At 46.9% G+C, this 14,667-nt stretch overlaps 4 protein-coding genes across 4 annotated transcripts; 3 read left to right on the top strand and 1 right to left on the bottom strand.

Moving 5' to 3' along the window:
• The first annotated feature begins 807 nt into the window (after nt 1-807).
• Nucleotides 808-2,827, top strand: F4817DRAFT_300681 (methyltransferase LaeA). The gene is made up of 7 exons (XM_049299788.1): nt 808-1,231; nt 1,306-1,435; nt 1,498-1,655; nt 1,725-1,784; nt 1,837-1,980; nt 2,049-2,471; nt 2,523-2,827. Exons 1-7 carry the CDS (start codon nt 1,191-1,193, stop codon nt 2,569-2,571), a joined length of 1,005 nt encoding a protein of 334 aa, XP_049161698.1. The 5' UTR covers nt 808-1,190; the 3' UTR covers nt 2,572-2,827.
• A 3,646-nt stretch (nt 2,828-6,473) lies between these two features.
• Nucleotides 6,474-9,150, bottom strand: F4817DRAFT_357033 (GroES-like protein; the record flags this gene model as incomplete). Its single annotated transcript, XM_049305869.1, has 5 exons — nt 6,474-6,732; nt 6,790-6,874; nt 6,965-7,318; nt 7,996-8,915; nt 8,969-9,150. 5 exons carry the CDS (start codon nt 9,148-9,150, stop codon nt 6,474-6,476), a joined length of 1,800 nt encoding a protein of 599 aa, XP_049161697.1.
• Nucleotides 9,151-10,334: 1,184 nt separating this feature from the next.
• Nucleotides 10,335-12,740, top strand: F4817DRAFT_329248 (uncharacterized protein). Its single transcript, XM_049302253.1, has 3 exons — nt 10,335-10,791; nt 10,852-11,955; nt 12,138-12,740. Exons 1-3 carry the CDS (start codon nt 10,555-10,557, stop codon nt 12,189-12,191), a joined length of 1,395 nt encoding a protein of 464 aa, XP_049161696.1. The 5' UTR covers nt 10,335-10,554; the 3' UTR covers nt 12,192-12,740.
• Nucleotides 12,741-13,111: 371 nt separating this feature from the next.
• Nucleotides 13,112-13,792, top strand: F4817DRAFT_369392 (Skp1-domain-containing protein; the record flags this gene model as incomplete). The annotated part of the gene is made up of 1 exon (XM_049307342.1): nt 13,112-13,792. The coding sequence occupies one exon, from the start codon at nt 13,112-13,114 to the stop codon at nt 13,790-13,792; it is 681 nt and encodes a 226-aa protein (XP_049161695.1).
• Nucleotides 13,793-14,667: the final 875 nt, after the last annotated feature.

The raw sequence follows: 14,667 nt of genomic DNA, 5'->3' as shown, positions 1-14,667 counted from the left end.
GTTCGTAGGCGTAGGCGAGAGAAAGAATAATTGGAGACAGGGGCTGCACCTGTACCTTAGGTATTGTATACAGTACAGCGCAAGTTTAGCGCTACTTCCTTGGCTGCTTCGAGACCCACCTATAACTTCTCCGAGATGCATGAGCCGTACCTAAGAAGTATCGCCACATACCTTAAGGTTAGCTATGTCGATTGTACTGTACCTACATGTTCATCATCCATCGCTAGCCGATGTGGAATAATAAATACATATGTATATCTAAACCAGTGAGCACCATGGCTTAGGTTGTCCATGGCTTGTCCATGCACACCCTACATGCATATTTAAATGCATAGGAGGTAGATGTTATAATTTCAAAAGTCGATGTTCCAACGTCCGTTTTAGTCTTCTCTTCCCCCTTTCCACTATGACCTATGACCTATGACCTATGGCCTATGACTTGTAGCTTTTTACACTTTTCACATATGTCCCCTTGTCGTTGGGAAATCTCTCCATCTCGACGTTAAAAGGTCTCGCTTGTCTACCACCTTTTTTTTTTTTTTATGTCCTTGCCCTCCTCTCTTATTCATTATTTCCTCCCCACCGTTGAGTCTTTGCATGCCCGAGGAATACGGATCTGCATTACAGTTGAGGTTCGGTTCGGTTCGGTACTTAGGCTATACTAGATGGTACCTAAGCTAGGGTTGGCACTAAAATAATTTTATGTTGTACCTCGTTCGATTGAAACTCGGGTCGAAATACTTATCCTACATAGTCCCCACTAACTACATAACTACATAACTAACCGCTAAACCGCTAACCAACCGCTAACTGCCATCGTCACATATCATCTTCCAATCCGCGATTTCTTCAGCACGCGTACCTTCCTTGTCCCTCGTTGTCTTGTCTTATCCTGTATTATTTTTCTCGATATCACTCTCTATATCTTCTCTTGATCTCCTCCGCTCCTTCTTTCCTCCCTAAGTTCGCGCCTTTTACCGAAATCTGCACCTGCAGCCAAGAGCCGCTACTTTGATCTATCCGCCTTTTCTTGAAGCTATCCGTAGGACTTAGCGCATCGCCGACTCGAGCTTGTCGCCCTAGTCGCAACCCTCTTTCATACCTGCGCCGCGCTTCCACAACAGGTTCCTTTCGCGTACGACCTTTTGCGCGTCTTTCTTCTGCCCTGACCGGGCTACACCGTGTCCGCCATGGCTCACAATGGCAACGGCTCTATTTACCCCCAGAATGGGTATGTTGGTCGAGCTCTAAGTGTCTACCCCCATGCTCTAAGCTGTGCTAATATGGCCCTTTATAACTATTTAGCGGACCCGTCTTACCCTCTTCCGCCTCGAACCGAAACGAAAACAGAAAGCCGGAGGAATGGTGGTATACGGAAAATGGACGCTCTTACGATACTTTTCGGAGGGGGAAGTATTTGTTCCCAATGGATGAGGTATGGAGCCCATAGAGCAGGCTTATTGCCGGAATTTCGACTAAAGTACTTTTTTTTTTTAGGACGAAATGGATAGGATGGATATATTCCATAAGTTCTTTCTAGTGGCGCGGCAGGATAGCTCTAACTACGGAGGTCTATGCCAGCGACCGCTACCCGCCTACCCTCGAATCTTAGATCTTGGATGCGGTACCGGTATCTGGGTGATTGATATGGCCGAGTGAGTCTCCTCCATGGTTGCAACAAAATACTAACTTTGCTCCTGGCTAACCTACCGGCCTGTTCATAGTCGCCATCAAGGACGAGCCAATATTCTCGGTTGGGACCTTTCTTTAATACAACCTCTTAGGTAATGCTACTTACTTACCTTTGTAATCGTTCTTTTCGCTGATTTGACGTAGGATTCCACCAGGTGTTGAGTTTCAGCGACGTGATATAGAGGATCCCTGGACCGGCATCGAAGAGAATTCCTTCGATCTCATTCATATGAAAATGCTTGCTGGGGGTATAGCAAATTGGACGGCTTTATACGACCGTGCATTCAGGTACGGGCCATGGTTGTGATCTGACCAGCGAACCTTTGTAGTTGCTAATCGCTGATTGTGACGGACAGATACCTCAAACCTGGTACTGGACTCTTCGAACATGTGGAGATTGATCTTACGCCTAAGTCCGCAGATGGCGAATTACCCGAAGACTCTCAGCTTCGAATATGGGCGCACGAGCTGACCGAGGCTATGGAGAGGGCTGGGCGACCTCTAAAAGCGAACCCCCACACTGTAGGGATGTTACAGCGTCTCGGCTACGTCGACGTCGAGCAAACAATCAAGCGGGTCCCGTTCAATTCTTGGCCTGAAGATGCACAAGAAAAGGAGATGGGTAGGTGGTTCAACCTCGGTATTACGAAAGGGCTGCACGCCATAACAATAGCTCCTTTAACTAGGATGAACGGTTACGACCCGGAACATGTTGAGAACCTAATTTCAAAAGTGCGGAAGGAAATGTGCTCCCGTAGATTGAGAACTTACTGCACCATGTAAGTTTCGATGTCGCTACCCGTTTTTGATGAAACTGATTCAGGGAGTAGGTATATCTGGACAGCACGAAGGCCATCTATACCCGGCCAACGAGCGTGATCGCTCCGGCTGCCTGCAACGCAACCATTGGATCGGTATCTATCTACACGCCACTGGAACCAAGCTTCTGCTCGGTGATCTCTGAGGCCATAAGCCTACCTTGGACGTCTACGGCGCTTGCATAAAAGACGTATTACTTCCTTCCTATGCAGGGATCTCCCGCCTTTTCTAGTCGAGTTAGGAGCTACTAGAAGGCAGGCTCTAGGATCTTGTCTAACTCTTTTCCGCCCCCATATCTCGAGCGTCAACCCCGGCGAGGTTGGACTGCCTCATTAGTCAGCTATCCTATGTCTACGAGCAAATACAAGAGTTGTGTTAAGTAAGCAGTGCCTTCAGCCATGCAAGCCGGTCTTATTCTATGACCGCTACGATAGTCGTTCCATAGGACTTGTGGGCCATCTTGTTTTCACCATAGCCCATTTGGCATATCCCTGCATAAGGAGCGAGGCCCGCATGCCTTTCTTAACGGGCTCACACACCTTTTTCTCCGGTATTGGCTAGATCCGGAGATAATGCGTCTGCACGTGCATACGCACATACGCAGGACCAGCGCAGGTTATATTGGATGTACACTACTTTGCTCACGGTGCATTTCCCCGTTCCCCGTTCTCGACTCGCGAATGACATGGACTTTATACACTTTGGCCTTGTTGACATCGCCAGTTAACGTTTTCTCATCTGGAACCGAAGCGGTCCCGGCCACGACGTCACGCGCTCCCGGGGAACCATTCCAATTTAGGTGTATTGGTTGGTTGTTTTATGTTTGGCGCAGGAGAAGTTGAACTTTGAGCCGGGGGAAAAAGTACCTTCATTGGCGGTGCGAGCTTGGCACCTAAGCAATAGGGGCGCATTGGGCAGTAGGAGTTACACTGCTTTCCTCCGTCTTAGACGAAACGGCGCTCCGGGTCATCTCTGCATTACTTTCTCTTGATTGTGTGCATTGTACAGTCGGCGGGTGTTATGTCGTGTCGTGTTGCCTGGCGAGGGTGGGCGGTTTTGGAAAAGTTTGACCCGCAGGGGCGGCCAAGTTAGGCCGGGGCCATATCAGAGGCCTATACACTATTTGATGTTGGTGTTATTGCCATTGTAGCAAACCCCGTTGCAGTAAATATTTTGATTCTCGTGTAAATGATAGCATTTATTTTTGAGAAATTCCGAGACTTACTGAGCTGGCCTCGATGTTCTCGTCTCTCGTGCGTCTTTTTTTGTATTATGTGACTTACTGCATAGGTAGGTAGCTACGTGAACCGGCGAGCACCGAGTTCTGGTCTGACCAACGATATAATCTTTTAAAAAGTGTTTTCATCGGCACAACTCCCGTATTACGTCCGTAGGCATTTCGATATACGTGTTGATCTGTAACAACCATGATCGACGTTGAGCATATCGAGATCTTTTAAGAATCATTATGTGGGTTCATGTTGGCGACCCATAAGTAACCCAATTTGTATATTCCACTGCATATACCCAAGTAAAGTCCTGCGTCGTTTTCCTTGGTTTTTTCCATTGGAACTTTCTGTTCGGCTTCGAATGCAACTCCACGCGCCTAACCTTCAACGTTACCTTCTCCAACCAGGGTTAGACTCATCGCTTCAAACCAGTCGCCCGGGTATAGATGAAGGTGCCACACTTTATTCACGGCTCTGCATCTCGAATGACGCACATCTGAGGCGCCCCGGCTATTCTTCAACCTCGCCTTTGGTACACGAAATCTTTAAGAGGATTAATCTGATCCGCGCTGACTTTATTTGTCTTTGCCTCTCCTGGGCGGCTCCCCCTGCTAGCTTCATAAAGGGGGGATGGGGTCCGTCCGTGGCGTCGTCGTTCTCAATCACACCTACCACCTTTCTTGGCTATCGGCTCGTTGCTAATGACGATGGCGCTCTTAGTCGGACGGGTAGAGGCGAGTACTACCCATCCGAGTACCTAGGTAGATATTACGCACGCCCCTCCCCTCCCCCCTAATAAGCGGACGAATAATTATAGGAGCGGCTTCCTCAGCACTACCAACCGGCCCGACATTGTCTAGTTCCTGATGCTATCCGATAGTAATTCTTACGGTGGAGTCTCGGGAGCTGTGTTGCCCCGTAACTGGCTGGCTTATTTACTAGCTACTACTACATACACTGTAGACCACGCTACGATACCCTTTTGCGGTATACAAGCTCGATTCGTGCATGGATAGGTATTGTATTATATGCAGTAGCGTATTAGATATTCCTTATTTTCTTGCTGCTGCCAGCGTTCCATCCTCTAAGGAGGTCAGCAGATCTGCTCTCTCATGCAGTTGGTTCCTTTCTATATCACCGTACATCACATACGAAAACATATAATTTGCTTTCTTGCCCCCAATCTTCCTCTTAACGACAAACATGTCATGCTAGCTGTTATGCAGTTGGTACCGGGTCGCATCTGATGATATCGCTTCTCGTCGCGGTGAGGCGGACGGAGTGAAGCGAGCGAACGGATGGGTAAAGGGAGGCCGTTCCGGCCACCGGCTCAATGCCCCTTTCTTCTACTCCTTTCCCCCTGAGCTCTTCGAATTCCTCTCGGCTTTTACGCAATGTGTACACCTCAAGCTAGCATCCATAAGACCAGCCAGCGAGCAACGCTTTGCGAGCTACAAGTAGTTGCTGTTCACTATCACTAATCCCCTACAATATCGGCACCGGGGCTGGCCCGCTCTCCCTTTTCTGTCATTTACAATGAATTCTCGGCAATCCTGCATTTCCGACCAACGGTATCAACAGGCCTCGGCACTTTCTTGATTTAATTCGACTAGTAACATGAGAGTAACAAGACTGGCCGATCTCTGCATATTTGGACCGGGTGTGTCGGCTAGGTTCTTGCTACTAACAAGCAACTGTGTTAGTATAAATTATAAGGAGCTTATACAAACTACGAAACGCCACATTTCATTCGAGTCGATCGATACTATATATTATGACCATTAGCAACATGACTATCACGTGTTTCTTAACCTAGAAAATGAATAGTTCTTCAAGTCATCACCGTTATCTCTTAAAGAAATATATGAGGCTCGATCTACGTACGTAATGACACCTTCCGGCGGCACCTCCCGCCCCTCCTCGTCCAACATGCTGTGCCCCTTGGATACTTACCGTAAGCCGTCACCTGAGCGGCCTAACACCAACCAAACTACGTATTTCCACTTACACAAAGACGAGGTTGATTCGAGAGGGAACACCTCTAATCACATGCATTCCGCATAGCAATGACGAGAGCCGCCGGCCTTCGATATGATACGTAAAATTCGATTGGGTCATGATTATTTCGCCTCGAGCGCTTGTCCGAGGTAGGCAGGTCCGAGGCTGCGGCAATGATGTTACGCAAAATGAGATAAATAAAACCAACATCTGCCCGAGTGGGCGAGGGAAACACAACCTTCGTATTTTCGACAGTGAATAACTCCGAGGTAAGTCGCTGAGGTAGCGGCTAGCACTAAACGAGACAACGATGGGCAATTACTTTATTCGTTGACAGCGGGATTCCCATCTTGATGCAAGTTTGTATAGTTGTTGTACAGGATGACATGAACAAAGGAAAATATGGTCGGCGGCGTAGAGCGCGCGAAGGGGGCGAGAGTGAATATACAGGGTGAGGACACTCGTTCCTAGCTCCGGCCTTCTCTCCCTTTGCACTTTCCACGATGCCGTAGCCGACTATGGAGACGGCCTGGTCTTCCTGTTAGGGGCATATGACCACCTCTAGTAGTTGTCTAGTAAGAGAGTCCGAACTCGGACCTTTCGTCCCTTCGTCCCTTCGTATTACCCACTATGTTTCCTCGAATGCAAGAACGACACCCACTCCGTCTATAACTTCCCCCCCATCCATGCGTAATACAGAGGTATCTTAGTTAATCATTCTCTCGAGATGCTGCATTAGTGGTGCTCGGCTTGAGAGCCGCCGTGGTACCCAATTATCTTGAAGCGACCGATCATCTCACCGATGGTGAAAAAGCCAAGGCATTCCGCAAGCAGAACGCCGGTAGTAATAAGTTGGGCTCTGCTAATATTTCTCGCTTGCTGGATGATAGTGGCGGGCTGATCTGCAATCTTGGATGCCTTCTGAAGTAGAGAGTTCGGGTTCTTCGCGGACTTTAACACGTTCTGCCAGTAGCTTTGGACAGTAGTAAGAGAACTATGAGTATCTCGTTAGATCCATTAGCAATAACCTGTAAGTATACCTCGAACTCACGGTGGTGACATATTCTGGCCCCTGAAGACGATCTTGGCGAGTTCCGAGCCGACCTTGGAGTAGTAGACAATCGTAGGTACTGATCCTGCAAGCCCAAAGCATCAGTCGCTGTCCAAACAAACACACATACGTCCCTCCTAAGTAACCCGTAATGCTATCACATGGTTCCACGTACTCTCAAAAAATGCGACTAATCTTCCGGTGCGACCACCAACTTTGCCCAGCGAGTTCGCAATTCCCTTGGCGGCGCCTGCAATAGCCGGTCCAGCCGTCGAGGTGACCCTCGAGAGACCCTGCGCTGCCTTAGTCGAGTACTCGGTTGCCTTCGCTGTGTATTCGGACGCCTTTGCCGCATATTGAGAGGCAGTCTGGGAAGCGTTCGAAGAAGCTTTGGATGCAGTCTCCTTGGCCGTCTCCTTAGCCGCCTCGGAAGCCTTAGCGGTGGTGGTCGACTCGAACCTTCGGGCCGCCATGCGACCCCAAGCTCCTGATTGCCGAAGCAGGGGACGTGCGAGAGCGGACGACATTGCTGGACTCGGGTATTCGGGTTACTCTGAGACGTACGAGTAAGAGGCCTAGGTCGTGTCGGTTGACCGGGGAATTGAATGGGAGGGTTGCGGAGGGAAGGGGTGAGAGTTCGCAAGGGTCGTCGTCGATGGGGAAGTTGTTTCTCGCACTGGAAAAAAAAAACACTCAAAAGATTCCCGCTAAATCGGCTGTTCGAAAATGTACCCCCGGCGGAAAAACCCGATCCGAGCTTGGACTTCAAGGTTAAAAACCTAGGTACAACGGTACCTAACCCGTGGATCTTGAGCAATTGGCCAATCAGATTACTAGTAAGTAAAGAAAGTTCCATATTAGTAATGGTTAAAGAAAGGCCTCCTTCTCAGTTCACTTATTCTACCTTTCATCCCATGTCTCCTTCACCTTTTCACCTTTTAGACCCTATGGCTTCATTTTTATCTTTATCTTATACTGATTTTCCTACTTTATGGTAATTTTCACATTGAATCTCTAATATTATAACGGTTGGCTTAATCTATAGTCTTTATTATGCCTTATTTTGTATCATTACCTTAAGAGGATACCTATATTCCCAAAGACTCACTTGACCTTGGCCCTAGCCTTACTCTATATGTAATGGCCTGCCCCCAACCCTGTCGCACACTCTCTTATGGGTATAGCGGAACTCAAGCTAATCAAGACTTTGAATTTGGACCTTAATGGCTCCCGTCTTGGGGTCCGCTGCCGTGTTGAAGGCGTCAAGAGCATCTTCAAGCTTGAATCGATGAGTAACAAGCTTTGAGAGGTCTACTACGCCATTCTCGACCAAGCGAATAGCTCGAGGCCACGTGTTGCAGTATCGGTATTGGAACTCTACGTCAACTTCTCGAGTGCTAGCTCGCATAAAGGGGAAGTTGATTTCGTTCTTTCCAACACCGGTGATGAATACCTTGCCTCCGAATTTAACAGCCCAGACGGCCGATGCTATGCTGCTCTCCACCCCAGTGCACTCTATAGCCAGAGACGGTTCGATGCCACCGAAAGATTCTATTATCTTCTTAGCCGAATCTTCGGCACTCGCCCTCTCTACTTTGTGCGTTATGACTGACGGGCAGATCTCCTTGGCGAATTTCAGTCGTCCTTCATCGATGTCGGTGATGACTAGAGGGCAAGCTCCAGCAGCTTGACAGCAGAGCAATGTGATTAATCCGATCGGCCCAGCACCGCAAACCAGTACCGGGTCACCAAGATTAACACCGGCTCTTTGCATACCAGCTAGTGCGACGCTGAGAGGCTCTAACATCGCTCCGTTCTCGTATGACATATTTCCAATCTTGTGACACCAGATGGCTGGGTGATTTACGTATCTCCTTAATAGGCCCGGAACCGGGGGTGTCGATAGGAATAGGACCTTCTCGCAACCGTTGTAACGGCCCGTTAGGCAAGGCTCACATTCGTTGCAAATGATGTTCGGTTCTATCGCGACTCGATCTCCAACTTTTAGGTGTGTCACCGACGGATGCACCGCGATAACCTGGCCAGCAGATTCGTGTCCCAGGATATGATCTCCCTCTACGATCATAGGTCCGATGCATCCTGCGTGCCAGAAGTGGACGTCGGAGCTGCGTAACGATTAGCAAGACAGTCTTACTTGTCTTATACAAAGGCTACTGACCCACATATCCCAGTGCTCTTGATAGCAACAGTGACTTCACCGTGTTTCAGGCTCTCTCCCTTCTGCACATCCTCCACTGTTGGTTCTGCCTCGTTGATCCATAGCTTGTGGGCGGGATTCGTGAAGACGGCAATGTTTGCCTTGGAAGGCTTCACGACAGTCTCAACTGTAGTCGAGCTCATTTTGACAGCTTCGAGAAGAAAATGAAGCAAGACAAAGGACGGACAACCACGAACAGAGAGAGAAGATTCAAAGAGAGTTTCAAACTACTAGGAGGGGGAGCTCAAAGGAGGGGCCTGCCCGTTATTATGTCCTCCGACCCCTTCGCTTCCGTTCCCCAGTATTTTGTCGAATTCTAGACTGTTGACCCGAAACTGGCTGATCTAAGACGATGTCGGATAAGTTCTCATCTAGCTCGTGGTCTAATACGGCCACCGAGCTATGGCTCTACATGGATCGGAAACTATACCTACATCGGGATTATATATCATCGTTGCGCACACGTATAAAATCCTAGTAGGTCAATGGTATTGTGAATGTTTTGTGCTCTGTCTGCATGAGGGGGGGATGTAGGGTGCTGAATTGGGGCTAGCAACGCGATGACGTTCGGTTGCTATACGTCCGATTAAAAATGGGGGATATGGGGACGGACAAGTTTGTCCTCTTTACCGCACCAATTATTCTTGTCGCACAGCACATCGTCAAGGTCTTATCCCCGCAAAACCTCTATCATGTGGTGGGCAGTACAGTAGCGCGCCTCACGATGGGTAACTAGCTTCGGATGTCGGCCGCAGGAACAATTCTATTAGTTCTGCTAGTTAGTTAGACTTTTTTTCTTCTATGTACATGCGCCATGTAACAACCATCCGAGGCAGCATCGTGACTTTCGGGGTCCATCATCAGCTGGTCTGTCAAATTTGCTTGTAAGTAGATGTTTCCGCGTTTCCACGTCTTATCTTTACGCAACCAGGTATCGAGCAGACCTTATATGTCGTTCTAGCGCGTATAGCCCCGCGAATGGGAAATGTTATATAGCGTGCACATAGATCTAGAATCCAATAAGTCTCTCTAGATATATCTAGCATGGAGCATGGAGCATGGATCTGCGGTCCCTTTGCATGTATGTAATTACATAGGACCCGTGCTTTCAGTAGCGAACCATTTATCTGATGCGAAATCCTCTTAGGGGCAGTATGAGATTGGTATACTGGAATTCTTCAAAGGATGAAGTTGATAATCTCAAGATGGTAAGCTACATGTATGCCAGTGGCAAAGCCCTCCGTGTATGTTACCTACCTGTTTTGTGGTGTTACCACACCAGCCACATTCCTGTACCTAATGGAAGAACTGAGAGGGGGGGGGGGCGACAATTTGTCATCAATTAGGACGCAATATTGGCAGATTGGGTAGCACTTTTTATTGCATTCTACTCCAAATCGGACCCAAATCTTCAACTTGACTTATCTCAACTACCTTACTAACCTAATCCACTACACCATCTACTTCTCAATAAATCTATAGCTATTGCCCACCACCTTATATATCATCTTTCTACATTTAGCTAGTTCGCAATCCCTATTTTAAAAATGAATAACGGCGAATCTAAAAGTGGCGTTGGCTATCTAGCTCGCCTTGAACATTTTCATCAGCTCGATAAAGAGAGGGAGGATATGATTAAAGATTTAATAGCTAAATACGATGACCTCGAGCAGCGCTTCGAGTTGAAATGTAAAGAATTTGATAATGAGGTTCAAACACGCTCTATATACCAATCTCGAGCCAATGATGCTGACACGAAGCTCACAAATATTCGACATAAAATGGTAAAGCATACTACCTAGGCCCTTATAGCCCGTGGTATCAGACATACTAAAGTCATCTAGGATGTTAATTCTTTTGCTATTGCTATTATCGATGGCGACGGCGCCGTTTTTCGTGACGATTGGATTAGGAAGGGTGAAGACGGCGGCGCGATGGCCGCCCATCAATTGCGCGACGACATTAAGAAGCATCTTAAAGAAGCTTATCCCGATGTTAACATCGAGACGTGGCATATAATGGTTCAGGTCGTTCTTAACCTTGAGGGCCTCTCTAGAAAGCTTTTTTGTGTTGACCTCGCAAAGAGCATGAGCGAGCTATCCGCCTTCGCTCGTGGATTTAGTCGTGCTCAGGGGCTTTTTTCTTTTATCGACGTCGGCAAGGGCAAGGAGCAGGCCGATTTTAAAGTCCGCGAAACGCTACGCTTGATGGTGCATAATCTTCAGTGCAAGCATATTATCTTTGGGCCTTGCCACGACAAAGGTTATATCGTCGAACTCAGGCCCTATCAGCTCGAGACGTCTATTCTTAACAAGATCACTTTACTTGAAACTACCCAGCCCCCGCGCGAATTTAGCGAGCTGGCGTTCCGCAGAGTCAAGTTTAACGATGTTTTTCGCTCCGAACTCCTTCCAGAAGGCTGGCTTCCGCCAACTCCTCCACCGTCGACAAGCAAACCAACCCCAGTAACACCATCCTCAGTAAACAAGGCAATCAACTATTCCGCTATCGCTTCTTCGTGGACTAGCACGATTCCGTTTGTCAATAGCTTCAAAAAGCCTGTGGCCACGCCGGTGAAATCGATAAAAGCATCTCCCCGCAAGTTTTATTTTGTTAATGCCTCGGGTCAGCGTGTCGATGGGCCCCTACCGCAAGCCGATGCCTACTCCGAACAGCGTTTCAAAGACCGTTGCGAAGAAGAGGGAAGCAGGAAGCCCTGCAACAGATACCATCTACATGGTATCTGCGAGGAAAATGCATGCTTGTACTACCACGGGGACCCCCTGAGCCCGGGCGAGCAGCTCATCTTACGAGTTAAAGCCAGAGGCTCTTTATGCAATTACAAGAGCTCCTGTAAGAGCATTGACTGTTATTGGGGCCATCATTGCAAGTATCAGAAGTGCCAAAGACTTAATTGCGCCTTTGTTAATACTCATGGGATTGACTTAGTAAGCTACCTTTATTTACTCGTTCCTTAGTCAAACATTACCGTAACGAGGGTTATTGTAGTATGTCTACTAGTCAACCTGTCATCCCCGGGATCCAGGCTCGAGTCAATTCTGATGCCCACGACTATTTGCTTCATGGTCATTTAAGTTTTCCTACGTAGAATACGCTAACATGAAAACAGACTCCTGCGGAGAAAGTTTACGAAGATGGCTCACGAGAGGTTTTATCTCCTTAAGAAATATGGCGGCCTAGTATATAGGACTTGCGCAAAATCGTCGCCGACGTTGTTACCGGCGTATTTAAATATTATTTTTGAGTTACTTATGATACAATAAAAGATGTAATAGATGAGAGTGGATATGCTTTTTATTATGAGAGAGAGCTATGTACAGATTATGGTAATATGTTATGGTTTACAGTGTGCTTGTCAGGGTTATAACACAAGCCTTCTAAGGCTAATTGATAACCCTCACACATCAAATGATCTTACTTCTTTGGTTTACGCTCCTTTTTTGGCGTGCCCGAAAAGATGAACATATATGTTCGATACAAGGCTGTGAGTACTGCATAATGCTCATAGACACCTAGCAGTCGGAAAAACAAGGCGTTATCTTCCTTCTCTGGTGTACATTCCTTTGGTTTATTTCCCTTCTTTGGTGGCATTTTTTCAGCGTACAGTTTTGTGTTTATGTGTATGTTTAGATTTACGATAGTAGAAGTTATCTGTAACAGGTAGGTAATTTAGTTTACTCTATTAGAAACAATGAAGATTTGATTGAAAGGCAAACACTGTAAATTTATACGAGATAGCAATAATCTCCTTGTTCCCCAGATGTCGAATTGTATTGAATCAATCGAATTGTTCATCTTTGACTGTGACAATGCCTTTGATCACGGATATGAAATTCATATTTTGAATTGATTGTAGATGAACGTGTTAGCACATTGTGTTAGCAAACCACGATATATAAACATCGCTTTCTACCCAAGTCTCTTCTCATTTTTTCCCACCATCATCACAAGATCTATCCTTCTGTGAGAACTCAAGAATCTTCCGAACTTTATCATTTAAAGCAACATCAAGAAACACTTACAACACTTTATTAATTCAAGCTCCCTTTGACCACGTCTTACCACCGAATAAATCTGATCAAAATGGCTTCTGGAAACACAGATATGCTCAGCCTTCGCTCCCGCGATGGTGTAGTCGTTCAAATTAGCCGCGCGGCTGCCCGTTTATCTGAGGTCCTTTCCGACATGATGAACGATATCGACGAAGAGGGTACCACTGAAATCCCTATCTCAGAAGTTAACTCAGCGACCTTGAATATCATCGTTGAATGGTGCGAGGCCACAGCTATAAAGAAAGCTCAGGAAGAGGCGAGAAATGAAGCAGAGAGGATTGCGAAGGAGAATCGTCGAAGAGCGCGAAAGGAGGCTCGAGAAGCGCGTGAAGCGGCTCGATTGGAGCGCGAAGCCCAGGGTGAGGAGGTCGGACCCCCGGAGCCAGCCAACGATGACTCGGAGAGCGACCATGAACCCATCAGGTCCACTGTCTATGAAAAGCCCGCTACCGTGATTCCTGAATGGGACACGGCGTTCCTAGGCAGGCTCACTAAGGACCAGATGTTCGACCTAATCACGGCCGCGAACTTCTTCGATATCAATGAGCTCTTCGACTACTGTGCTAAGTCGATTGCGACGGTCGTCGAGAACATGTCGACTGAGCAAATGCGTGAGTACTTCGAAGTCGAGAACGACTTTACCCCGGAGGAAGAGGAACAGCTTCGCAAGGACCACGGATGGGCTGACCCTCACCCGAGTTACTATAACTAATTTTTCTACTCGCGTATAGGGACGAAAGACAGTCCATCCGGCTTTAAATATCGCTAGTTTAGCTTGACTATGTGTATTATTAGTATAAAGTAGTAAAATAAAAGAAAAAAAAGGGGTTCATTAATTTATTGTACTACTTATTACGAGAGGGTGTGAATTGTTTTCCATGTTTTACTTTCTCGGTGTTTGCATGTCATAGAAAACGGAACTAATATAGGGAGTTTGTTACGTAACTTAGAACTTGAAGTAAACGAAACTAAAAGATAAAAAAAAACAGAACATACAACACCGGGGATTCGCTGGTCGTCACCGACCCAACTACTAGTCCGGCGGTATCTGGTTTATCGATGGGAGAGCGGACGGGATCCCGAGTTTTCCAGATCCTATGGTCGTATGTGATGGTTGTAGTTGTTTTTTCAATATATGTATCCAGTCACTGCCAGGTGAAGGGGCTAAAGGGCCCCATCCATTTAGCTAGCCAACTCAGTAGCTAATAAGTTCAACTTACATTCACCAGTTGGAACTGGAAAGCGTAGTAACAACTTCATTGTTCCGTAAGGAATTTTGAACTTGGCTATGGAGGCTTGTGGTCAGTTATATATACTGAAGGTATCCTTCTGGATGTCTCATCTAGAACCCTAGCACAACTCTTAAACTAATTTAAAAGATTAGGAGGCCTAACTAACAGACTAGCATATAATTAAAGTGTATTTCTCTCTATAAGTAACTAAAAAACCCTTTTAAAAAAAGATTTGGTTGGGATTAGAGTAAGAAGCTTCTAATAATGTAATGGATTCTGAGGTATTTAGACCATGGTAATATAACTGAGATAATGAAGGTTATACTCATATTTGCACATGATTCTAGGCGATACA

This window comes from Daldinia loculata (genome assembly GCF_022478755.1).
Source record: "Daldinia loculata strain CBS 113971 unplaced genomic scaffold F4817scaffold_9, whole genome shotgun sequence".
NCBI classification, from domain to species: domain Eukaryota; kingdom Fungi; phylum Ascomycota; class Sordariomycetes; order Xylariales; family Hypoxylaceae; genus Daldinia; species Daldinia loculata.
This window is presented reverse-complemented; position numbering and strand designations above follow the sequence as displayed.

Coding starts and splice junctions, on each gene's coding strand:
- F4817DRAFT_300681 (XM_049299788.1), top strand. CDS start 1,191: ATGGCTCACAATGGCAACGGCTCTATTTACCCCCAGAATGG. Junction 1,232..1,305: donor TCTATTTACCCCCAGAATGG/GTATGTTGGTCG, acceptor ATAACTATTTAG/CGGACCCGTCTTACCCTCTT. Junction 1,785..1,836: donor TCTTTAATACAACCTCTTAG/GTAATGCTACTT, acceptor GATTTGACGTAG/GATTCCACCAGGTGTTGAGT.
- F4817DRAFT_329248 (XM_049302253.1), top strand. CDS start 10,555: ATGAATAACGGCGAATCTAAAAGTGGCGTTGGCTATCTAGCTCGCCTT. Junction 10,792..10,851: donor CAAATATTCGACATAAAATG/GTAAAGCATACT, acceptor AAAGTCATCTAG/GATGTTAATTCTTTTGCTAT. Junction 11,956..12,137: donor ATACTCATGGGATTGACTTA/GTAAGCTACCTT, acceptor ACATGAAAACAG/ACTCCTGCGGAGAAAGTTTA.